The following is a 25,789-nucleotide window of genomic DNA, read 5'->3' as shown; positions in this document are numbered from 1 at the left end:
CATGAGTTTCACAGGCGACTACCAAACACAAAACCCAATGTGTGAGAAATAAGGCATGACTCTCCCTAGGTCAAAGGGTGACTGTCAATGTGCCCCAGAGTCAATCATTCACTCTCTCATTCATCAGGAAACCCTTGTTCAGAGTCTCCCAGCTCCGGGAAATGCCAAATGCTCTTCCAGTGCCAATACAGCACCCTGACCACGGTATTGCTCCAGGAGTGGGTATTGTCATCCCAGCCTTGCAGAACTGAGGCATGAACAGGTTAAGGAGCTGGTGTCAAAACACATCACCAGAATGTCTGGATTAGTATTCTTAAGCCGATGAAGAATCCCTGCAAGACTGTAAGCATGTAGTGCAGACATGCCCTCAGAAAGTTGACTTTGGGTGTCTGACATGAACAGGAAGGATATGGACCTGATCCAGGAAGACAGGTTAGCCTGTGGAACACAGGCAAGGCCCAACTGGAGAAGCAGGCTCATTCAAGAGGCAACTGGGATGTGGAAGCTGCTCAGGTGGTGAGCTCCAGGAACAATGCAGTTGCCACAGGAAGCTCCTTGGAATCTGAGCCCAGCACCACGGTCCTTCAGAGTTCACAGAGCACTTTTGCAGACATGCGGCCTCCGCCCCACACACATTCCGGAAACAGGTCTGGCCGTTGATTTCTCCCCTTGGAAATAAGGAAGCCAAGGCCCAGGGAGGCGAGCATTGCCAACAGAGGCTGGTCTGGGACTCCAAGCCCAAGCCGGGGAAATCTGTCCTTGTTGTTGTTGTCCTTTCCCTCCATGAACTCCCTTGGAAGAGCATCAGGAAGGAAGAGGAAGCACAGAGCAGCAGACTCAATTGTTCAAATCTTTATTAAGCACCTAGGACGTGCGGGGCGCTGTTTGCCGTGCATGTCCTGTGTGCACTGATCTTGAAGTGGGTGGTGTGAAACAGACAAGAGTTGAATAAACATCAGTCCCCGTTCAAGTAGAGAGTCTCCAAGCTAAATCCTGGAGCAGCCAGCTGGCTGTATCTCACAGGCACCATCATCAACCCTACAATCTAGCCCACGGAAGACACCGATGTGAACCAAGCCCCTTCTCTGTGGGATAGCTGCAAAGTTGTTTGGCGTGGGAGGTCATAATCCCTAACCGGTCCCCAAGCTGCCCCCCAAGAAAGATGAGTCCCAAGAATACGTGCTTTCTCACAGGAAGCATGCAGACTTGGGGTCAGAGCTGATCCGCGGGAGGGAAATTAGAGACCAGGCTAAGTCGAGACGGGAGGAGATCCTTCCCCCGCACACTTGCCTCCTCTCTCAATCCATGCTGCACAAATATTTTTACAACTGTTTAGAGAGGGACAAGAAAGCACGCAGCTAGCTCCTACAGTGACGCCCCAGTCCAGCTCTGTTTATAACGAGATGGAAGAGGCAAGTGCTGGTTCTCCTTGGTTGGAGATATGAAGGAGAGCAGAACAAGTCCCCCGAGAGGCACCCCCTGCTCCCTCACGGAAGCTGAACCTCAAGGCAGCAGCAAAACCAAGTGCATGGATGTCTCCAGTGTGCCAACCATGACAAGGTGGCTATGAGTTGTATTTTTATAAAAAGGGAGAATGGGAAAGGGGGTGGGAAAACTGGGAGGGCCCACAGACCAAAGATTCCAATTCCCACTTTATTTTTCAGATGATGGCTACAGATGGATAGAAGAGAAACCAGGCTGGAGAGATCAATTCAAAAATCTCAGCTGGGAAACAGCAGCCAGGCCTGTGGGGGGAGTATGGCGTCCCACTGCTCTGTGCATCGAGGGACAAATGTGAGCGGCCTGTGGGGGGAGTATGGCGTCCCACTGCTCTGTGCATCGAGGGACAAATGTGAGCGGCCTGTGGGGAGAGTATGGCGTCCCACTGCTCTGTGCATCGAGGGACAAATGTGAGCGGCCTGTGGGGGGAGTATGGCGTCCCACTGCTCTGTGCATCGAGGGACAAATGTGAGCTGTCCTTTCTCAGACACAGTGCCGTCTCTAGCACTTCCACAACACACACGTGACTTCAGCTCCTGCTTGCCCCCCCCACACACACCAGCTAAGAGGCAGTCTGCTTCGCACACTCACTCCATACAAGGTCACAGGAAACCCAGGAGGGCAGCCCCAGAAGTGAGTGACTCTCTGAGAAAGGGGGAAGCCGCTGTGGTGTGACTCACACTCGAAGGCCAGCCAAACTGAAGCTAGGCATCGGCCAGCGCGGGAGTGGAACTGAGGTATCATTTCATGACTTGGCTCTCTGAGGACTTCTCCTCGGGACAGGAGGAAAGAGCGCTGAGCCAAGGGTCCTAGGACCTGGATTCATGTCAGAGATGTGACCCTGAGCAGCCCACCTGGTTACCGAGGGCAGACCACCTGGTTACCGAGGGCAGCCCACCTTCCCCAGGTACTCTCCACTCCAGGCACCCCACAGAGTGCCCTACTATGCAATTCTCACATTAGCCACATGCACACAGCACCGTGGCCATGTGCCATGGCGCACAGAACGGAATTGAGGGGCAGGTTGGTTGACAAGCCCCAGTCACAATGGCTGCCCACAGGCAGATTGCAATGCCTCACCTATCCCTACCTGACCCCAACACCTGGATGTTGAACCCCAGCCTTAAGCTGCCACAGGGAAGGGAGCTGACCCCGGAATTCAATATCTACATCCAAAAGCAGGTTAATGTCACCTGCTGATGAACACCAAATGAGCACAAACTGAGAAGGGTTGTGTATGGAAACGTCATAAAAACACATCACACCCACACCAGCCTGCTAGCATCTCACTGTTCTCAGAGGTCAGCTTTGGACAGCCATGATCCCACTGTGCTCCATGGGGCTCACTGGCCACAGACCCCTCCTCTGGTGCCCTGGGTGTGGCCATCTGCCACATGTTCCCAAGAGAACTGCAGCACACCAGCAGGGCAGGCTGGACATGTACTGCTGGAAGATGCAGCCAAAGGAGGGAAACAACCACAGAGTCCTTGGACAGAAACAAAGGGGAGGCAGCCCCAGTGCTAGGGAAAGGCCATTCCAGCATCGTGTGATGGAAACCCGTATCATAGGTGCTGGGATAGAGAAAACAAGCAAGCTGCTTCAGGAAAGGACTATTGTACACCTGCTGCAAAGAAGCCCAGATGATCCATGGGGCCAACAAAATGGGAGGAGGAGCCCGAGATGCAGCATCAACTTGATTTCAAGCCCTGGGTCTATACCATCTGCTCCCTGACCAGAGCACCTCACATGTGTCCAGACATGCACCTGCCTACATCTCTCTCAAGCCATTCACATACAAGGCCAAAGGCACATGTGGGGGAGACTGCAACACAGAAGTCTGTGTGAGACCAGCCTCTCTTTCTGCAGGTTAGCAAACCCAAGGCATTGCGGCTCTGTGCAGCTGCTGGGCTAGGGATTCTCAAAGGACAGCGGCCATAGCAACGTGGACTACAGCAGGACAGCCCCAGTGCCCAGGGCCTCTCCAAGCAGACTCACTGCCCCCATTTGCCCGTACACAGGAGTCCCGAGGCCAAGGTTAAGCGGAAGTGGGATGCAGGAGTTGTTTTCTTCCCACTGGCCTCCGCACGGGGCTGTGAAGCTCCCCTCTTTCCACGCCCAGGGGAAGCTGGCCTTCCACGGTACCTGATTCCTGCTGTGTTGTCATAATGGAATTTGGGGTCGCACACTTCCTCTTCCTCCATACAGGAAACAGGTGAGGTAGGCAGAGAGAGCCCGGAATCCTCCTCCATGCTCAGAGTCTCTGACATCGGGAGAACAATGTAATCCTTGCCGTCCTGCAACCATAAACAGAAGCCTGTTGTTACGGCTTTGGTCCCTCAAGAGCCTTTCCACAGGGAAACAAAGACCTGAGGCTCCCTGGCTGTGGATGCACTGCTGTCTGTCCTATCCTAACCCACAAGAGACCCTCAGAAGCAAGCTTGGGTGTGCAGAGGGCACTACACACATGGAGGGGAAGGGGCTCACGAGAACTGTGGAGTCCAAGCAGGCTGGACATGCTGTGGGCCCAGACAGCCTAGACGGAACCAGCGAACAGGCAGAGGATATGCACAGCCCAGACCTGTCTCTTCACACACAGCCCTGGCCAGCCAGGGCAGCCCCCACAAAGCACATCCGCTTTTAGCCTCTGCCTTTCAATCACTAGAAAAGCAGACAACAGGTTCAAGAAAAGCAGTAGGAGGGCTGGAAAATGGGTCTTCCAAGAAGACGATGCACAATTTAATATTGTTCCTTAAGAGAAAGAAATAAAGGGAAATTGAATAGCTTCAAATGTTTGCAAGGTGGTGGAGAAAAACAGATGTTACCCACTATCCTCCAGCCATTGAAAAGAAGAGGAGGAGGAAATTGGTTGTCATTGTAGGTCAAGACATAGATGAATGATGAAAAACTTTAGGGACCGGCATGGTAGCACTGCATGCTAAGCCTCCATCTGCAGCACCAGTTCAAGTACCAGCTGCTCCACTTCTGATCCAGCTCCCTGCTTATAGCCTGGGAAATCAGCAGAGGATGGCCCAAGTGCTTAAGCCCCTGCTTCCTTTTGGGAGACCTGGAAGAAGCTCCTGGCTGCCAACTTCAGATGGCTCAACTCTAGCCACTGCAGCCATTTAGATAGTGAACCAGTGGATGGAAGATCTCTCTCTCTCTCTCTCTCTCTCTCTCTCTCTCTCTCTCTCTCTCTTTCTCCCTGCCCCCATAACCCTGCATTTTCAATAATAATAGTAAATCTAAAAAACCAGTAAAGGCAAAGTCTACAAACTAAATTCCCTAATGGAAGGAATGGGGATTGGAGTTTTCTGGAAAGAAAAAGGAAAGAAATGAAGAAGAGGGAGGGAGGGAGGAATCCTCAAAGTTTCATGGAAAATACATGTTATGAAAAAATGATGCATGGATTTCAAAGATTTTTGTACCAAAATAAACATACATTTAATTTAATTTATCCAGGAATATTTTGAAGTTTGCCTTGTAAGTAGGCAGGAATAGGTGTCATTGGCTCCCAGGCCACACCTGAATATGTCATCTGTCTAAAAGGGGCTTTCAGGAGAGCACCATTGCTCAAATCTGGAGGTATGCTGCTCCTCAGCCTGTGGCTCAGGGGACGGCATGATGGCCAAGAGCAGGGGCCAGCAGAAGCAGTGTCCTGGACATGCCAGTATGTGCAGAAACTTCTCAGATGGAGGTTTACAAACCTGTTGAGCATTCGCCTGTAACAGGTTCCCCAGATGTTCCACCAGCTCGGAAAACGTGGGCCTCTGATTGGGTTCCCCGTGCCAGCAGTCAAGCATGGTCTGATACCTAGGGATGCAAAGCAGCTGTGTCATGAACTGTCACCTTCCTCCTGGATCAGAAGCTGAAAATGAGGAAGCTACAGGTGAACATTCAGAAAGAGACAACATCCTTGACTTAGGCCAGGGATGCATAGGAAAGCAGACATTACAACTCAGCATCTAACAGAGTCAGACAGGAGGTGTGTGTCATCACGATGCATCCCGTTTGAACCACGCTGTATGCCTGAGATCAGCCAAGAAAGCGTCAGGAGAAAAGAAGGATCTGAGTTGGGCCCTACAGCTTTCTTCCACTGGAAACTGCAGAGGTGGGAAAAGTAGGTGAGCAAGAAAAGCAGACAGTACACTCCCCGAGTCTTACATTTCCGGGGTGGTGTAGTCAGGAGCTCTCATTCTGGTTCCTTCTTTCAACCGCCTACAGAATTCCTCATCAATCTTTACTCCAGGATAGGGAGAAGCACCTAGAATCCAGACAGGAAGGGAGCATGATTTGATTTTTCTCTTCCAGAAAGTTCTGAGCCTGATTCTGACGCATCCTCATCATCTATTTTTTTTTTCTTCTAGCTTTTCAATCCAAAGTCTCCAAATTCCACCTGGTAAAGGAATTTTTCTTTCACCTGGTAAAGGTGAAAGAAAGGAGGCAGACAGAGGCTACCAAAGTTTACCCACCTCCTTGGACTCAGCAGAGACAAGGAAGGTGACTTACCCAAGGAAAATATTTCCCAGAGCAGCACACCAAAGGACCACACATCACTCTGGATTGTGTAGACTCTGTCAAAAATGGTTTCCGGGGCCATCCACTTCAGAGGCAGGCGAGCCTGGCACGGGACAAGGCAAAGCATGGGACCCAAGTTAGCAAATAACAGAAGGAAAAACGACAGGCTCCTGCAGCACCGATTGCGAGGCGGGCTCGGATTCCACAACCTGATCGGTCCACAGCGCTCATCTCCGAAACTTACATCTCCTTTTCTGACATAATCGGGGTCTTTATAGATATCCCGGGCCAAGCCAAAGTCACAGATTTTCACCACGTTCTTCTCTGACAAGAGGATATTACGTGCTGCCAGGTCCCTGTGAATGCACTGCGAAGAGAACCGTGTGTGTGTTAGTGTCCCTGCACAGCTGAGCTCTTCCACGCCTGTCGTGATCTCACGTTTGGGGAAAAAAAAAATCCCACATCAGAAAACAAACTAATGGACAAGCACTGGGCTGGAATCTTCTATCAGCACTTCAGGGGAAAACAAAACAAAACAAAAAAGTTGCTGCACTTGATTGAGACACATCTGTTTATTCCATAAACAGTCCTGGTCTTTGCAATCAAATAATTGAGTTACAGTATGATGACAGAGTCATAAATAGACTCTTCTAGGACCACAATTAAAATGTGTTTCTGGTCACATCCACACATCCCTTTCTGCCTGGTGCCATATATGGCAAACAGGAGGCTTCACAAAGGGATTGATTTTGAATGAACACACAGACTCCAGAAAGCAGGGTTCTCACAGGTGGGGGATCAGAGGCAGGACTGGCCCTGACAACAATTCCCGGGGTGCTCCCCGGGTGTGCAAAGTGTGGGGCCGTCAGGAATGCTTCCTAAGGCGAGCTCAGGCCCCCAAGGGTTACGCAGAGCCCAGCACGCTAGCGAGTCCGGCAGAGCTTGTCTTGGCGCTCCTTAGGTTCTCTTCGCCCTCAACTTTCTCCTTTTATTTTTCTTAACCTTTCTCCTTTCTTGCTCTATGTCCCTATCTAACTCGCAAGGCAGCTCCAGCACCACGGACTCAGGGCAGTTCCAAATGAATGAGAGGCACAGCGGAGTATCCTCTTGCCGTATGGGAGCCAGGCTTACAAGCCCTCCTCCAGGGCTGGAATCCACACTGGATCCTCCTCAAATGCCAGGGCTCCTTGTTGAACTTGAAATTCTGTATTTTCCCCTTCCCAGAGGGGAGACTTCCACCCACCCCTCAACCTCGGCAGTGTTTACAACCTTTGGAATATTTGTAACTTGTCACGTCCCCACCTCTGCCTTTGTTTGGCCTATTTTCTAATTTTAGCTCTCATTGGAAGCCTGTCCTTCCTGGTTTCTAATTATACTCCTCACAAATACTTTTGATGGAAGGTGATGAATGGAGAAGACATTAAAAATAGACTTTTGTGCACCAAGAGATGTGCGAAGCCCAGAGGCTCTCTCTTCTCTTCTCAGCCCAAATGTCACATTTGTAGGAAAAGCTTCCTCACCAACCATGTGGGAAACTGAGGCACGCGAACACACACACACACACACACACACACACACACACACGAACTGACCTGCTGGGTGTCCCTTCCTACTTCATTCCCACACACCCTACAGTCCCTGCTCCAACCTAACGCAGCTTGCTGGTTATACCGCATGAGAACACGAACCCCACCCTGGGGAGAGCTTTGTCTCTTTTCCCCACAGTCTCCTCATGCTCCGAAGACTGTCCCACACTGGGAGTTTCTATTACAAGAACTACGTTCACGAAACCCTCTACACCTGCTACAGTTTGATTTTAACATAGTTTATTCTCCCAACCCCAATCACATACAGGAGATTAAACTCCCGAGACTTAAACTAAATTGTACTGAGATAGAAACTTAATCCAACTATGTAACTGGATTAGAACATAAGGGCAACAGCCCCCATGACTGAATGCTGACGGCTTTGAGTGACAGACAGACAGATGTATGATGTCATGAGCTACCAAAGGTCAAACAAATGGAACCTCCCAATCTTGCACTGTGATCTTCTAGCACCATGAACCAAAATGAACATCTTTCCTTAACAAAGTCAAACTGCCCTGGGCTTTCTCTTACAGTCACAAAGAGCTGGCTCCCACACCAATCACGTAATACCCTCCAGTAGCAGAAACACTGCCTTCCCAGGAGTGTTCCTTCAAGAGCTCAGAAATGGTGACTGAGTGACCATTCCAAGCACCCAGCATTGGCAGGCACCAAGCACCTTCCTCCCGCCTGGGATGCCTCCTTGCCCCTGACCTGGCTTACCTTGCGAGATGCCAGGAACTCCATGCCACGGGCCACTTGGAAGCTGTAGCAGATGAGGTGCTCCAAGGTGAGGGAGTCCTTGTACAGACTTTCAGAAGCTGCGAGAAGATGCCAGAAGGTGAGCATGAGCACCCCACGGGTTAGCACAGCCTGGTCTACAGTGACAATCACAAGCTGGGAGGCTAACTTTCAGAAAACAGGAGCAGTTGGAAAATGCCCCAGTCGTTTGTGATCTGCTCAATCCCGGTGGAATCAGCCCTCATCCCATTCCCTAGAGAAAACATTGGTTTTCTATTTTAGCCAAAGTTGAGCCAGTAAAATACAACAAGTAGAATAAAGGAGAAAATGAACAGGGATAACTTTTTCAAATCGGGTGCCTGAATTGTTCCTATTTTGTTTTATTTTTATCATGTGGCCAGTGGGATAAACAATGGGTTCACATCATGAAATCCAGAAACAAAAGACAACATTCAGGGTCATGGGACCCTTTCTCTCCAGGTTCTGTCCTGGGACAGAGAGCAAAGGTCAAACTGTGATCTACAGTGAGTAACTAAAAATACCAGAAACAGATTTGCTTCTGTCACTCTCAGACTTAAAAGTGCTGTGAATACAACAGCCCTGGCCTGCTACAGTGCCTTTCCATTAAAGATGTGGATGAGAGAGACCAGAACCCGGGCTGCAAGAGGAGGCTCCGTGCACCAGTGTGATTGAGCTCAGTGCCACCGGCACAAGCAAATACCAAAGACATGAATGGGTGTTGCAGAAAGAAACCCCAACTACTGGCCAAGACAAACCCAGCTCCTTGTCTGGGGACAAATCTCAGACTACTGTTACAATAACAACCTGATGGGTACTGAAAGGGTGACAAGGCCTTTTCTCAATGACTCGTTATGCTGATAGCAGAACAGCTGGTAAAGTCCCACCATCACCATAAATGAAGAAATGGAGGCAAGACTCCAGGCCAATGCCCATTCTATTCCAACACGCCACCTTGGTCAGCACTTTAGGCTCTCTTTCTCCCTACCACTGTTTTGCAATGGAGAAGGAGTGGGTAGTGTCAAGTCCACTCAAGGCAGGCCCAAGAGCCTGGACAGCCCACTCCATGCTCTCCGAGAACACGTCCCAGGCCTCTGCTCCTGCTCATCACTCCAGGGGAAAAGCCAGAACTAAGCTCACACCTACAGCCTCGGGGCCTGGGGTGAGAGAGGCTGGTGGGCTACAGAACTCTATGAGCACATGCTTTGCAGCTTGGGCTTCAGGAATAGCCTAAAGTCAGGAGTCTCAGGTCTACCGGTCTGGGCTGCCTCTGCTCCCTCCAAGGGATACTCTGGAGCTGGGCAAGTCCTGGACACCGGGATCCATGCCGAGACACGAAACCAGCACCAGAATCATAACTGAATACAGACCGAGATGCTCTCTGAGGCTACAAGCCTGGCCAAGCCGCTTGGGGCAGGGGGTGAAACAACAGATGGCTGCTAGGATGATCGGAGAAGGTTGGCAGTGATGAGCGGAAAGACGGTTGCTGTGCCCAGGAGGAATGCAACGTGGCACCAAGCATCCTGGACAGAGCACCCGCTCTGCAACCAGAAAATAGCACTCTGCCTCTTCTGCTAAGAAAAGTTCAGTCCATGTTTCAAAAGCATTGGCCTTGGTGTTGCCAGCTGCTTAGCACACTTGGGCAGCACAGATACCATCCCAGCTAGCCCTGCCTGGCCCTCCTACCCAGCCTACTGCTTAGTTGGAGCTTCCTCTCCCACCCTGGGCAGACTGAATGAAAGCAGTCTGGGACTCGGCTCCTCTAGGCTGCATCCATGAACCAGTTCCTTGAGGACTTCCTGTGCTGACTTTGCCGGAAGAAGCCCCAACAGCTACCTTCGTCTTCCTCCATGTCACTCAGGGACTTCTCCTCCACGAAGCCTGAGCTGGCTGAGCTCTGGCTGCTGGTGACGCTGTCCAAGCGACGTTTCAGATCCACTGGGCTTTCCCCAACATAGTCCTTCCCGTGCCGGAACCGCGTACTTTTGGTCTACAAAGAAGCAAGCACATCAACAGACCCCTGGACGACACAGGTGAGCCCGAGGATGTGGTCAGCCATGGAGAGAAACAGCTATGAGAAACTGGACAACAAAGCATCGGCTGCAGGGCCATGCAATCTCTGGGTTGGACACTTGTGTCTTCCGTGAAACTCCCATGTTAGTGTCTAAAGATAAGCACCCCCTTTTCTGGGTACACTCAGGCACCCTTCCAATGATAGGGTGTGCTTTATGGAGGACTCTGGGGGCTAAATACAGCTGGGGGAGATGGAACAACCCAGCGCATTCTTCCCTCTGTCGCATCAAGCTCCTCCCCCACTCCAGCACCACCCATCATGGTTCAAGTCCTGAAAATCAAGCACACCCCCATCCCATCTCGAAAGTCGAAGAGTTATGATGGCTGAGGGGCAAGGTGAGATCCCTCCCGGAATCACAGCTACAAAAGATGAAGCCGTCCCACTGGAGGAGCCTCTACCACACAGGCCGTACCTTGTAGGGGACAAATTCATTTCTCTTGCCCCGTAAGTAAGTTGATAGGTTTCCATACTTGCAGAATTCCACAATCACCATGAGAGGCCCTGCAGAAGGCACGGCATGCCGAGAAAGGAAAATACGTTTTACTCATGTTTCTCACTGAAGGTATATATAAGACATCAACGGACTTCCCTCCCATCATCCCCCCCCCCAAAAAAAAATTAAAAATGCCTTCCGAGCAGCAGTGTATTCCACTGGGATAGGATCAGCGACATCAAGCAGTCCCAACCCCCTTTTCCTTTTTCCCAAGGCAACTCCACAATAAGGTTAATCAAGAACTCAAATGGAAGTCCATCCTCTTGCTTTCAGTGGCCTGAGACTTCCCAAGGGGGATGGGGTGGAAGAAAGGAATACTCTTCAGGCGCTTCACTGTCAAGTTTTGGTGGGGGGACCTTCGTTCCTCACGAGCATCTGACAGACACATAGCAAACAATCAAGCTATGTACATTTCTTCCTACAGCTGCAGTTCTGGGGTAATTTAGTCACGGTGCCTACTGCCTCTCCATGAAGTGGATTTACAGTGCATCTAGGAATCTTCAGGGCATTCTGAGTGCAGGACTCCAAGGCCATGGCGTTGGGCAGTCTCCCTCAAGACCAGCCAGGAAGCACTGGTCAAAATCAGTCAGTCACTCACCTCCTGGCTTGGTGCAGGCACCCAGCAGGTTAACCACATTGAGATGGTGGCCAATGTGAATGAGGATCTTGAGTTCAGACATAAGGGCTCGGTGTTCAGTGTGTGTTGCTCCTTCTACAAATACAGGACAAAGAGCAGAATTACACATATGGGCATGACCTGAGGAGGCTGGATCCCTCACTATTGCAGAAGGCTGTGCAACCTGCCTTGCAACCTGAGTTACAGACTAGAGGAATTTCCTTAAAAGTCAAGTACAAGTTCCATGTTGCAATTAGACATCATAATCTTCCTGTAAGTGGCCCCAGAGTGGTTGCCATTTAAAGGGATTCAGTGTGAAGCCTTTGCCACTTAGTGAACACAACTGCAGATTCTCTGCTTTTGCCAAACTGGATTTTTATGCTTCAGGTATGCCATGCTGGTTAGGGCCAGATCATGTCAAAGCTAACCCCTAAGGAAGCAACACCCTGAATTAAATAGCCTTGTGTACCAGGGGTAGGTAATACTAACATTCTGGCTTATCTGGGCCAAGCAGATAGCTTAACAAGGTCCTCTGGCAAGGCTGGGTGACACTTGAGGCCAAGGGGGCTAACCTCACGCAGCTGTAGAAACTGCCATGTTTTCCCCAGGCTTACCAGGCATGAGGATAAACAGGCTGATGAGCCACTTCAAACAGCCCAACAAAGACAAAGAAAAAGGAGAGAGCTCTTGAATACACCAGACCTCTTGGCAAAGGGTCAGCAGCACCCTCTCCACCAGTGGAGGAGTACCACGTGAGGGGCAAAAGCCTCCCGTGCACCCTAAAGACGGCAAGACCAGCATTCTGCTGTCATGAGCAGAAGCCACTTTCAATTTTTCAAGATCTATTAATTTTATTTGGAAGTCAGAGAGAAAGATTTTCCATCTACGGTCCACTGCCTAAATGGCCACAACAGCCAAACCTGGGACAGGCTAAAATCAGAAGCCAGGAAATCTCTCCTGGTCTCCAAGATGGCTCCAATGTTGGGCCCTTTTCCACATCTTTCCCTGGAGCATAGCAGGAAGCTGGATTAGAAGCAGAGCTGCCAGGATTCAAACTTGCAACTCTGATATGAGACATTGAGATCGCAAGTGGTAGTATAACCCACTGAGCCACACCATCAGCCCTAATAATTTTTAATTTTTTAAAGATCACTCATAATCCTCTCTTTTCCAGCACAATAAAACTTGTATTGCAAAGTCTCTCTCATGCATACAGGCCTTTGACAATTTGAAATGTCAGAGAACATGATGTTTCTGAGTTTTGTGTTTACTTACAGCAAATTATTTTCCTTACTTCTAGATAGTTTCAAATTATCTCACACCATAATGTTTTAAGAAACAATTTTAATATAAAAAAGATACTTCCCTTTCCACGCCCCATGCCATAACCAAGACCACAACTATACAAGCAGAGCCCTACACCAGGGCTCCCAGGCAGGTGGTGAGATCTGTCTCCAATGTGGCCTGCCAGGCCACACATCCTGGCATGAACGGGGGTTCCACTGTGCATCTCACATGAAGGCACTGCTCAGATTACGCGCACGTTCAGCTGGTACGCCCAGCAAACCACCACGCCACTGACAGAGATGCGTCACTACATAATTCTGCTTTTACCTTTTAACATTTTGACGGCCACCGTCTTGCAGGTTGCTGTCTTGTCAATTCCAAAAGCATCAGCTTCCATCACCTGGCCAAAGGCACCACGGCCAAGAGGCTTCCCTAGAGTCGGGAATAACAGCAACACCATGATGGACGAGGGTCAGTTCAGCACCCACATCACCTGCCAGGATCTCAACTACAGCCTTAAACATCCAAGTTTATCAGAAACAACACAGTCGCTCCCTTGACCTGGCTTAGTTACTGAACAACCCATTTTCACTCTTGAAAAATACCTCCTTGGATGACTATATAAGAACTCTACTTCTGAGTGTGTCTACACAGCTGATTACTCAACTGTAAGAAATGCCCAAAATTCAACAGTTGAAGAGCCTACATCTGTCATCATCTTAAGGGAGGAAGACAAGACCCTGGAAACTCACATTAACCACCACGGTAAACGTACCTAACTTCAGCCGGTCCCTGGGAAATTCCCATTTGCTGGCATCGTAAGGCAGGCGCTCACAGTGCTCATCCAAGGGCAGTTCATCTGGATCCATGACGATGGACAAGTAGCCCGTCTTCAGTTCCCCTCCATTGGCCTGGAAAGCAATTCAGCTCCCAATCACACATGCCTCGTTGTTGGACTGTTGTTTTGCAGGCCTGTTATTATTGTTTATAGAGGCCTCATTCCTGAGGTCTTGCTTCCCAACAAAACACATGGCCTCAAAGTGTCGTCCTATTATGGTCTTGCTTCCAGGGTTCCTCCGCCCTCCCTCCAATAGACTCAGAATTAAGCTTTTAAAATCTTAATTATACTGGACATTCCAAGCGTTTTCCTCCCCTTTAACAGCTCCTATCAATTAAAGCCCAGTGGTGGAGCCAAAGAAAAGTGGGCAAGAATGTTATTGTATCGCAATCAAAATGTGCCCATTGAGTCAACAACAATGGGAAGAAACAATTCAAAGAACCCCAGTCAACTTTCATTAATCAGGAGAGGCAGCATGCAATGAACAGAAGGGCGAGGATTCTGTACCCGCTTCACGGTCCGCAGGACGATGACAAGGAGGAGCCAGAAGAACATGGCAATCACTGCGGTGCCAACGAGAATAATGACTTCCAAGTTGGTCTTTTCCTGGGCACCTGAGACACACAATTGAACGGGCATCAAGTGTTGGAAATGCACAGCATTTGACCTAAGATGACAAAGCTCAATGTTAACCCAAGTGTTGAAATTTACTAACTTGGATAAGGCCCAGAGCACAATACCCATAGAGCCCTAACTCAGGTGGAGACTGCAGGATTTTCACAGGAAAGTGAGAAGCGTGTGAAGCATTGCTCATAAACACTTTCGACAAGAGAATCCAGAAGTAAATGAGGGGAGAGACACTGTTGTTGAGGGGAAGAAAGGACAACATCACGGCACAGCAGATAAAGCCACATCCTGCAATATTAGAATCTCGTACGGGTGCCAGTTCATGTCCCTACTGCTCCAGTTCCAATCCAGCTCCCTGTTGGTGGCCTGGGAAAAACAGTAGAAGATGACCTAAGTGTTTAGGCTCCTTACAGCCAAGTGGAAGACTAGGTGAAGCTACTGGCTCCCAGACAGGCCTGATCTAGGCCTGGTCTATCCCTGACTATTGTGGTTATCTGGAGGGAACCTGCAAATGGAAGACTCTCTCTCTCTCTAACTTAGCCTTTCAAATAAATATGTTAATCTTTGGAGGAAAAAGGAACATCACTGTCTTAATACACAAACACAGAAAGTTGCTAAAACAAAGAAAAGCAGACTCAGATGGAAAGAAAATATTCACATCTTAAAAAGAGGCAAAGATTATTACTTGAAGAAAATGAAAGTCCACCTTTTTTTCTGACTATCAACATTCTAATCTGTGTAGAATCTGAAAAGCAATCATTAAAGAAATCAAGTAGCAGGGCCAGAGTTGACTTGCAATACCAGCAGCCCAGTTCAGAATGTCAGCTCAAGTCCCAGCGGTTCCACTTTCAATCCAGCTCCCTGCTGATGTTCCTGGGGAAGGCAATGGAAGATGGCCCACTCATGTGGGAGACCAGGATGAAGTGTCTGACTCTTGTCTTTGGCCCAAACTGGAATATTATGGAAATGGAGAGTGAACCAGAAAAGGGGAGAGTCTCTCACCGCCTTTCAAACAAAAGAAAAATCTATAAAAAGATATCAAATAGGGAAGTACAAGGAATCCTTCAAGCGCAGAAGTTCTCATGACCATGAAGCTACCGTACACACATCTCTTAAAATGCGCCATCTTACTTAGCCTTCTCGACAACTTCAGATGAAGAAAGAGAAAGCCAGAGAAATCTAGCTACTTGATCATGGGCAAGATCAGGCAGCGGTGTGGTCAAGAGTTCAACAAAGTCTGTCCCACATGAACCACTGTAGCCACTGCCACAGTGCAACATCCTGAGCTAGGAAAGGAGCTAAGGTGACCCCTGCAGGGCTGGCCTGGCTAGGGGTTTCTAAAACCACCGGAGTGAGGATAGAGGAAGATGTTGGGGAAGGGAGGTGTTCAGGGAGCCAGAGGACTGTCTCTGAGAGGGAAAATTCCAGAAAGGAGCATGATTGACCAGGCGGTGAGAAGGGAGTAGTGGCTGCTGCCGACTCCCATCAGAGGAGCACACAACAAGAGTTGAACCAGGCCACAATCTGGTAGCAGACAAAAGCAAGCTAGCTACAAACTACCGGCTCACTGCTGAGAGACAAGTGCAAGTTACATCTGGAAGTATAGATTCTGTGTCTTGCGAGCCTTGGGAAGTCCTCTTCTACTCAGAACTTCAACAGAAAGTAGAATGTTCACAGATTCCTTGGCCCATCTAGGTTGTGTGTTAATATTTCCAGAAGAATATCTGGGAATCTAGCTGGAGTGCTAAATAGTTGCTTCTCCTGTTCTTGGAATCTTTCCCAAAGAGCAAGTCTGTGTGAGCTAGGTGCCAGAGCTCCAAAGCTAGGCACCCACAGCAACAGCCAACAGTTTCCGGAGATGAGCAGCACACCTGAGAGAAGCTTGGTGTCTCCCTAACATTCGCCTGAAAGCACAACTCACTTTGGAAGCGATCAAACCACCATGTCTTTAGAAATGTCTCTTTGCAGGTGTAGCTAAGGAAACAGTACTGTGGCCACCGGTGGAGAGACATTGTCAGTGTTTCCAGGGCAGTGCATGGTAATGCAGATTCAGCAGATGACAGGGGTCAACATCTAGACTTTGAGTGACAAGGGAGGCTGAGTTCAGACAACTCCCAACCACCCTTCTATCCCAACTTCACCCTCATAACCCACGCTGGTGGGTTCTACAAAATGATACAGAAATCCACTTCTTGGGATAAAATATTCTGTCCCTGTTGCTATCTGAGAAAGTGTCTGCTTTCCTGTCGCTCCTGCATAGGCACACCAGTTTTCTTTCAGATTGATGGCACAACCCAACATTGCCCATTTCAGAAAAGCAAGGGCCTATTGTTCATGAACGCATCTTAATTATCTTCAGTCCCATGAGAACTGCGAAGCCTTGAGAAGATCTGCATAGCTCTGACCTTCACGATGAGGCCACTGGCTTTCAAAATAAATACAGAGGTGTCCTTTCTATAAAGTAACTGGGGCATTCAAACCAAGACAGAATCAGGGAGAAGAGGGCCTGGCCTGGCTAAGAATTTTCTCACAGCAAGAATTTCAGGGGTAGCATATATAATACAAGCAAAATTGAGATAATGTTAAGTTTTTGGGTTAAAAGAATAAATACTATTAAAGAAAATTTACAAAATGAAGATTGAATAACCCTAATCCAAAGGTAAACAAATCCCAACTGCTACAGAAACAGAAATTGTTTTGAGTGTGGACATGACAGCACCCAGCAGAATGCAGGTGCAGGAGCTAGCTTTGTGGTACAGTGGCTCAAACCTCTGTTGCACAAGTATCCTATATCAGGGCACTGGTTCAAGGTCTGGCTGCTCCATTTCCAATCCAGCTTTCTGATAATCACTTGGGGAAGGTACTTGGTCCCCCTATCACTCATATGGGAGACCAGGATGGAATGCCTGGCTCATGATTCCAGCCTGGTCCAGAACAGGTTGTTGTGTCCATGCAGAGAGTAAACCAGCAGGTGGAATATTGCTAATTCTCTCTATCTCTGTCTCTCCCTCCCTCTTTTTCTTTCTCTGTATCAAGCAAACAAAACAAATAAACTATTTTCAAAAGAAAATGCAAGTGCGCTAAAAATAGTGCATATAATTACTTTCAGCTTATATATACAAAGTGTATCAGACATATAAATGCAGACTTGGGCCCAGCTCCAAGGCATCCAGTAGGCATGTGCAAATATCTCAAAATTTTAAAACATCTCAGATCTGAAATGTGTCTGACCCCAAGAATTTTGGATAAGGGATCCTCAATCTCCCAATGAAAGAACACCAAAAACACCCAAAGTGTGTGAGGCTGTGTAAGACACAAGCCACTGCGCCCATGCTCTGCCACAGACCTTCCACGATGAAAAACGCCTCTGCTTTCACACATCCAAGGATGCTGCACGCCTGGCAGGTGTAGAGGCCTTCGTCCTCCTTCCTCACTCTGCGGATCGTTAGATTCCGGTTCCCATCTTTCAACACGATGCCTATCACAGGAAGAAAGTAAGTATCCTGACATAGGATGATGTGGTCTGTGATGTTCTCCAGGAAAAAAAAATCTCAAAAATGCACATGCTGCCTTTCTGATTCTGAAGGCCAATGCTGACACAACCTCCATGCAAATTCAGCCAGCACCTTCAGGCTCTGGCCCCAAAGCTATGCCACGTGGCACACCAGGTATCCTAAATCTGCTTTGGTCCCCCACCTTCAATCAAATCAAGAAACCATTTGGCATTTGAAAACTTCCCTGGGAAAAGCCTGCAGAGAACAGGAAAGTGCACACACCTGAGTCTTCCACAAGTGTCTCGTTATCTTTGAACCACGTGAACTGTGGAGGGGGATTCCCAGATGCTATGCAAGAAACCTCAATGGTCTCGCCAATGCTTGTCGTCTGATTCTCTAGGTTCCCGGTGATCACGGGTGCCATCCGCTCTGCACACGAGAAAAGAGAGCCACAGGACACACAGTCAGCTGCAACTTTGGAACACAACAGAAATCAGCCATGGTACATAGCACTGGCCTCTGAGCAGAATGCGATGAAGCGAAATAGGACTGTTCGGAGTTTTGAGTGTCTTTCACCAAAGACACCAGTGAGTCTAGCAAAAATCACACCACAAAGCCAGGAGGTCACCTCAACATATCTTTTTCCTAGAGGAAATCTGCCTTCTGTGAACATTCTAGAACCCTACCCTGCTCCTTTTGGAAAAGATCAAACTGGGCTAAAATTCCCAAAACCAAGAATGCCTTCTAATTAACTTGGCAACTTTTGACAAAACTTGTCTATTTCTATGCGTGCTCACTACTCAAGTTATAAGACAGACAGGATAGGGCTGTTAGCCTTATTTCACAAATGAAATAGCTGCAGTTTATGGCAGTTAAACAGCTTGCCCAAGCGCCGGTAACTAAGTAAGCAGGGCACTAATAATAGAATCTAGTGAGCTGAAAAGACCAGTTCCCAGGTGCTGTCTCTAATAAAACACAAACAAACAAAACAACAACCATCCGGGATTGGCCCAGGATTTGGGGGGCATTTGTTGAGACACACAGCAACACTTGAGAGTTTTTGGATGACTTATGTGTGCTGTTAAAAAAGCCATGGAAACATCTTGTGCAAAGCAACTGAAGATCCTGACACTACAGTCGTCATCGCATCCATTAGTAACAGATGACCTTCCCAGAGCACCACATGAGGGACTGAAGATGTCCTGGACTCCAGTCTAGTTCTAAGAACGGAATTTAGGAAGACAACCATGGAGCCCTCGGGGAAGCAAGCCAGCTCACAGTGAGCATGCCCTCACCAGGCACAGCAACACAGGAGCTTCTTTGCCTGTCTTTTGAACTCTCCGTGACTCTGGCATCAGTCCAGTCACCAAAGTCAACAGAGATTATGTGGTCATAGACACAGCGTGACCGGAAAGCCCTGGGAAGGACATGACCCAGGAGCAGTCCTTCACTCAGCAGCTGGCTGTCACAACCAGCAATGTTGCATGGCGCCTGTATGGGAACAGCCATGGAAGCAGGCCTAGGCCTTGGGGCAAGATGCTATTGCTTGAAAACATTTGGTCAAAACAAGTTTCCCCAGGCAGTCCCCTTTCTCTACAATAAAGTACAGAGGAGAGATGCATCCTGGGAATGCCACCAGAAAGATAAGGAAAGTGGCAGAAAATGGGACAAAGAATGATTCCCCAGATCTACTAGGTTTCCTATAGAAACAGACCTGGCTGCCCAGGTCATGTGCTAGGCACAGTCCTAGACAGGTGCAAAAGCTCAATAGAGAATTTGTAAATTGCCTTCACATGGGAAAAGCATCCCATTGGCTTGGACCACTTGGGACAGGACTCAGAAGGCCAGGCAGTGAGTGGAGAACTCGACCCACAAACTCTTCCAGATCCTAGGCTCAGCCCATCGTCACACCCCTCACACAGCAACGTCTCCAAGCACCTAGGCCGTACCACTTTGTCCTGTGGCTCGTGCTGTAGCAGAGAGCGAAGTAGGCAATGAACTCCCTCCTCATGGCCACAAAGCCCACACTATGCTGTAACTGCTGGCAGTCACCTCTTATCTCACCCTGTCCATCTCATTCAGCCCTGCAAATTTCTGGCACTCCCCCAGCTCACAGCATGCATTTCACAAGCAGGCGTCACCTTGAGTCAGAATAAAGAACAAAGCAAAAAAAGTTACACAAACATTGGAAACAACCTGCTTCCCAGTGTTTAATACATCATTTCACCATTATTAGCTTTTTTATATATAAGCCTGGAAGATTTTAAGTGCATAAGAGAAGGGCGCACCGATCTGCTTCGCAAACTTTTTAAGACAATAAGCTTCACCTAGCAGCTAAGATCGTTGCATTTAAAGCATCAGGACAGACATGAGCTGCAAATCATACCTAAGACTAGAAGTTGCCTGACCACGCATCGCCTCTTCTTGGTCTTCCTGTCTTGAGCAAAGCAGACGTAGTGGCCTTGGTCCTGCAGGGACACGTTCTGCAGCTCGGTGATGGCAATATCACTCGTGCCGTTGGAGAACACGGTAGTGTTGAGCTTCACAAAGGTGTCCACGTGCTTGCAGATGGGCGAGGGCAGCTCTACGGTGTGGATGGGCAGAGCCTGGGGTCCAAGCCTGTACCAGGTGAAGTTCTCGAATGTGCTGCGGTCTGTGGAGCACCACAGAGACACACTCTCCTGCTCGGTTGGCTGTGGGCTCGGGTACACAGTGATCTCAGGACCGCCTGTGACAGAAAGCCAAATGGTAGATGAGTTTCCCCAGGTACTCATTGCATCTCTATGTTGAACTTTAAAAAAAAGCTTCCAGAATTATTATTATTATTATTATTATCATTGGAAAAGCAGATCAGAATTACAGCAAAGGAGAGACTGAGAGAAAAATTTTCCATCTGCTGGTTCACTCCCCCAAATGGTTACAATGGCCAGAACTGAGCCAATCTGAAAGCAGGAGTCAGGAGCTTCTTCTGGGTCTCCTATGCAGGTACAGGCTCCCAAGGCTTTGGGCTGTCTTCTACTGATTTCCCAGGCCACAGTCAGGGAGCTGGATGAAAAAGTGGAATAGCTGGACCACAAACCAGCATCCATATAGCATCCTGACACACTTACAGGGAGAGGTTTAGCTAATTGAGCCATCATACCAGGCCCAGAAACGCAGATTTTAAGATTTTAAAAAAAAGTAGTGCCCCAGGGCAGATTCAGATGACTCCTGACTTACCATGAAGCCTCTTGGGGGTCTTTAACTTCATGGTGGTGATAAAGAGTACCTGGGCAAACACGGTTCCTTACCTTCAGTACAGGCTCCAATCCATCACAGGAGCTAGTCAACAAATTATTCTGAAATTGGCTCTGACTTAGGTAATTCTGCCTGACTGTAGGCTGGTGCAAGTGTTTGGGACACATCCAAGACCAGCTGAGACAAGCTGTGGTGTTCCAAAGGGTAGGGGTATTAAAACACATTTTCAATTTATGATGCTCTAAACTTAAGATGATGATATCTGGATGGAACCCCAGTGTAAGTCAAGGAGCTAATCATAATGTAGAATTTGAAAACTCAGTTCTCTGTTAGTGCATAACACTCAATGGCATGGAAGCTACACCACCAATTAGCACAAACTAAGTATTTCACCCAGTACAGCTAGCTGAGGTTTAGCCATAATACAAGAGGAACCTGCAACTAAGGTTTGCTGGTTTGCAAAATCAGCAGTGGAAGGAGAGACTCCTCCTGCATCACCTGTTTGCCCTCAGAAAATTAAACTGGCCTGCTGTTGTACAGCCAAGGGCACCAAGCTACCCATCCTTGGTTAGCCACACAGCATGCCAGATCCTCCCGACTAAGGCACAAACACAAGCATGACACAGGTTGCAGCTTAACACTCTCACTCCAGGGGAGGCAGTGGTGATGGCGTTTGGATGGTCGCATAAACGCAGCAACAACAATTCAATCCTTCTACGAGGATGTCATTCCACTTACAACAGGAGCTGAGAGACCACCGTGGGAGGGATCCCACCCAGCTGGTGAGAGAGACCCCCGTGGGAGGGACCCCACCCAGCTGGTGAGAAAGCAGTACTTACGCGTCACGTGGAAGGGGATGACCCTCTCCCCTCGCCCAGCTTTGTTGATGGCTTCACATTTGTACAACGCTGACACGTTCGCCACTTGGATGACAAGGGTGCTCACGGTCTGCAAGAGAAAAAACCCCAGGTCATAAGCAGTGCAGGCTGGGTGTGCTCCAGGGCCCCCCATCGTCACCTCCTGCATTCGCACCACCCCACCGGCCACAGACAGATCCTTGGAACTGTGATGATACTGGCACGTAGCTGATATGACACTCAACAGAGCCATTTCTCTAACCATGACAGCAATGATGTGTTTTAATCTAACGCAATACACACTTCTCATTCTTGGGCTTGCAAAATGAGAGTCCCTTACAACAGAGGCATGGGCTGCACCGAGGCAGCACTTCACACTGCTGAACCATCCACAAGTTAACAGTCCTGCTAAAACCAACTGAAGTTTTATCTCCCAGTCACATTCCCAACATACTTCCCATACAAGGGAACTTCAAAAAGTTTGTGGAAAACGCAATTTAGAAATACATTTATTTTAGCGCCAAAATGTTTTAACTCCATGCCCAGATTTTTTTAAACATATGTATATAATTCATTTCCTAGAACGTCTGGAAGATCTCTTATATCTCTGTCCCATTCTCCCATCGAAGAGAAAGAAGCCGAGCGAGATTTTTCGAGTTAAAGAACTTCCAACTCACTTTATTTTTCCCTTCAATTAGGGCAAACTGATTTTTGTTGACTTCAATTCTATTTCCTCCCTGGAAATCCTCCGCATGCCGCCATTCTTTGCAGGTGTATGGGTTCGTCGTTAAGGAAGATGGGCTGAAAAGCAACAAGGGAGGACAGCATGTTAGCGTTTTGGTTTTCTTATGCAGTATTTAATAGCTTTCATATCGAACAGTTTTGCTAACATTTCACCACATTCATATCATACATAGATACCCCATTCTTACATATAGATGTCATACCTTTTTTTTCTTAAAAACAAAGAGATTATAGCACAAAATAAGGATTCAAGGAAGTGTTGTCATGCCCGTGGCAGGATACAGTACTAGAATCAACCACACAGACACAACACAGACCTGTGCGACTGCGTTCTTAGAAACAGCTTCGAGGGCAGCCAGCCACGTCACAAGATGTGGCGCCAATTAAAAATAGGCCTGGGCAGAGCAGGGAAGGCTCAAGGCGGACTCAGGATACAGGAGGGAAGCAGCTATTTTGGGAACAGCCTCCATTCAAAATCACCAGGAGACAGACAGACTTGTGTTCATTCAAAGGCAAGCAAGGTAAGGAAGCTTGGAAGCCACTGGGCGCCTCCAAATAATTTCTCAGGACCGTGGCCTTTGTGTAGGAAATGGCCAGCAGCTGAGGAAGAAGCTCGTTGTGGCCATTGCAAAAACAACAACAGGAAGTGGGCTGCTGGCCGGGTTGGTTGGTGGACAGTTTGTTGTCCTGTTGTGTCCCATGAGGATGTCTGCACTTATGTGAGAGCTTGATAAACTGCCTGAGGCTCCGAGGGCTGGGCTCTAGCCGCACCCAGAGCCACTGCCTGAGGCTCCGAGGGCTGGGCTCTAGCCGCACCCAGAGCCCTTCCATGGGATTTCCTCGGAGAAGCAGCCCTACTCACTGACCAGGAGGAGCACTGTGATAGCCAACAGTTCAGTGAAGAAAAAGCAAAGGTTGAAAATCATCACGGTGCTGGTTCAAGTCCCAGCTGCTCCGCTTCTAATCCAGCTCCCTGCTGATGCTCCTGGGAAAGCAGCGGAAGCGGCCCAAACGCTTGGCCCCTGCAGCCACATGGGAGCCCTGGAATGCAGAGCCATGTGCCTGGCTTTGACCTGGCCTAACCCTAGCTGTTGCAGACATTTAGAGGAATGCACCAGCAGATGGAAGATTTCTGTCTCCCTCAACTCTTTCAAATACCTAAAATAAATCTTCACAAAAACCAAAAATCATCAAATGGAGTAAAGTAGTTGCTTTTGGAGAAGTGTACACTGGACTACCCCAAAAACACAGCTAGCCACCCACCAAAGGTGGGAAAAGCCCCGGACCAAGGTGGGGAAGCCCCGGCCCAGCAAAGTCGGCTCTGAACACCGCAAGGGTGGCCTTCATGGTGTCCAACACAGTCCTACCAAGCTGCATCACAGCACCTGCCCAGCGGCAGGAAAGGGCACGTGACCACGTACCTGGCCAGGTCGGAGCACTCCTCCTCCAGCTGCCAGTACCAGCGGATATGGTGCGGCGGAGGGAGGGCATAGACGGTGCAGGTGAGTGTCTGTGAGGTGCCGTACTGGTAGGAGTCCACGGGCGAGATCAGAGACTTCTCCCCAATCTGCGGCGGCACTGCAGATGGGAAACACAACTCTTGAATGACGGGCAGTGGAGGGAGGACTTGGCAACTCAAGCAGCCTTTTCTAAGCATTCGAGTTTTGGTTTTTAACTTTTTCACGTTTTACTCAGCCTGCAATGTATTTGTGAACTTTTCTTTAAAGGAACCAGTGTGATATTTTAAGACAGGGAGCTGGCAGGATAGTTTCGTGAACTCTACTCCCCCCGCTGTGCTGGGGAGCTTCGGCACTTATATCTTCTAGAATTTTGTGTCTGCTTTCTAGAACAGGAACTCTGAGATGCAGGGACACAGCAAGACAGCAGCAAGCAATGGCTAAGATGGGAGCTCCTCGAGTCTTGCCACCTGGCCTCGGTTTTTCTTGTCTACCTTGCAGAGGTGCTTCTCCCTGCTGTTCCAGGCAAGATGGCTGCAAAGCTATGGCAAGGACACGGCTGGACCGGCACGCTGCTACGTGTACGGGGCAGTCCAGCCAGAGAGATGCCAAACGCTTTACATCTATTCATTCACTTAATCCTCGCAACCAGTTACCGTCCCATCGTACGTGTGAGAAACATGAAAACAGAAACACCACAGGGCTTGCCTGGTATCAAAAGATAGATACCAGATAACAAGTAGCAAAACATGGGACAGACATATGAGCCCAAGCCCTCAATCACAGGGTTACAAAGGAAAGTGTAAATCTCTAGAACATGTACAGCTATGGTCAAGCCACGACTGTTGCCCCTCCCTCCCTTCCTCTTTCCTATCCCAACCCACCACATGTCCCAGGCTGCACCTTCATAACCCAACTCCTGTTCTCTGCTTCTTTCCTAGAGCAGGGCCAACGCTAGGTGAGTCAGGTGCGTGGGGACTTCACAAATGAATGAAATGAGGGGTAATTCCCTGGCCACAGTTCCTTCCTATTTCTCAATGTCCCGGTGTCTTTCTCTTCTCCAACCCCTGCACCCTCACTGCACCTAAGCATTTGTTCAGAACACATGATGATAAAACTCAGCACAGGGGGTGGGGGGTAAGGAGGGGTGCCAAGCTTCACGACATGCCAAGGAGTAGGGGCTACAAGGCCCTGGGTGTCAGTGCTGCAAGAGAATATCCAGACGTTTGACTGTGGCTGTGAACACCAAACGGCAGCGCAGAAGCATTAAACTATGTTCAGAGCAAGACATTCCTGGATTTGCTCCGAGGGAGAAAGTGCTCTGGCGAGATGAGGTTTGTTAAATCCTGTGTTCTGCACGCCTGCTGACCGGCAATGTACGTTAGCATCTGTGCAAAGCTTCCAAGAAGTTTTGCAATAAAGAAATGTATTGCACATCCCCACAAGCATGCACCACGTGCACTGCACCATTCTTTCCCCCGTATCAAACTCTTTTATATGCCCTTCCACTTGGGAAAACCAATCACCCTTATATCAAAAACCTACTATCTTCCCTCCAGCTCAGAGTCAATCGCTGGACTCCTAAATGAGAAAGTTTCCAAGCAAGCCCCAAGCCCCTCTGAGTTGGAACCTGCCCCATGCCTCACTGAAACCTCAGCCACAGCTTTGAACTTCAAGGAGACAAGCTCCACACATCTGTGGGCCA

The 25,789-nt window shown here is 48.8% G+C and overlaps 1 protein-coding gene across 2 annotated transcripts in view; it reads right to left on the bottom strand.

Annotated features, from left to right (window-relative positions):
* The window catches only part of KDR (kinase insert domain receptor), a 43,865-nt gene that overhangs the window by 3,799 nt on the left and 14,277 nt on the right, over window positions 1–25,789 (bottom strand). For both annotated transcript variants that reach the window (XM_058667291.1, XM_058667290.1), the window contains exons 10-27: window positions 24,049–24,205; window positions 22,561–22,684; window positions 21,866–21,974; window positions 20,176–20,517; window positions 18,072–18,218; window positions 17,642–17,773; window positions 14,176–14,282; window positions 13,606–13,741; window positions 13,158–13,262; window positions 11,526–11,639; window positions 10,847–10,935; window positions 10,197–10,350; window positions 8,325–8,422; window positions 6,260–6,382; window positions 6,007–6,118; window positions 5,662–5,761; window positions 5,205–5,310; window positions 3,643–3,794 (exon numbers count right to left, since the gene is read on the bottom strand). In XM_058667291.1, coding sequence (XP_058523274.1) covers window positions 3,643–3,794; window positions 5,205–5,310; window positions 5,662–5,761; window positions 6,007–6,118; window positions 6,260–6,382; window positions 8,325–8,422; window positions 10,197–10,350; window positions 10,847–10,935; window positions 11,526–11,639; window positions 13,158–13,262; window positions 13,606–13,741; window positions 14,176–14,282; window positions 17,642–17,773; window positions 18,072–18,218; window positions 20,176–20,517; window positions 21,866–21,974; window positions 22,561–22,684; window positions 24,049–24,205 — 2,407 coding nt within the window. The remainder of the gene's footprint in view (window positions 1–3,642; window positions 3,795–5,204; window positions 5,311–5,661; window positions 5,762–6,006; window positions 6,119–6,259; window positions 6,383–8,324; window positions 8,423–10,196; window positions 10,351–10,846; window positions 10,936–11,525; window positions 11,640–13,157; window positions 13,263–13,605; window positions 13,742–14,175; window positions 14,283–17,641; window positions 17,774–18,071; window positions 18,219–20,175; window positions 20,518–21,865; window positions 21,975–22,560; window positions 22,685–24,048; window positions 24,206–25,789) is intronic.

This window comes from Ochotona princeps, chromosome 7 (assembly GCF_030435755.1).
Source record: "Ochotona princeps isolate mOchPri1 chromosome 7, mOchPri1.hap1, whole genome shotgun sequence".
NCBI lineage: Eukaryota > Metazoa > Chordata > Mammalia > Lagomorpha > Ochotonidae > Ochotona > Ochotona princeps.
Note: the sequence above shows the minus strand (reverse complement) of the source record. Positions and strands in the feature narration are given on the sequence as shown.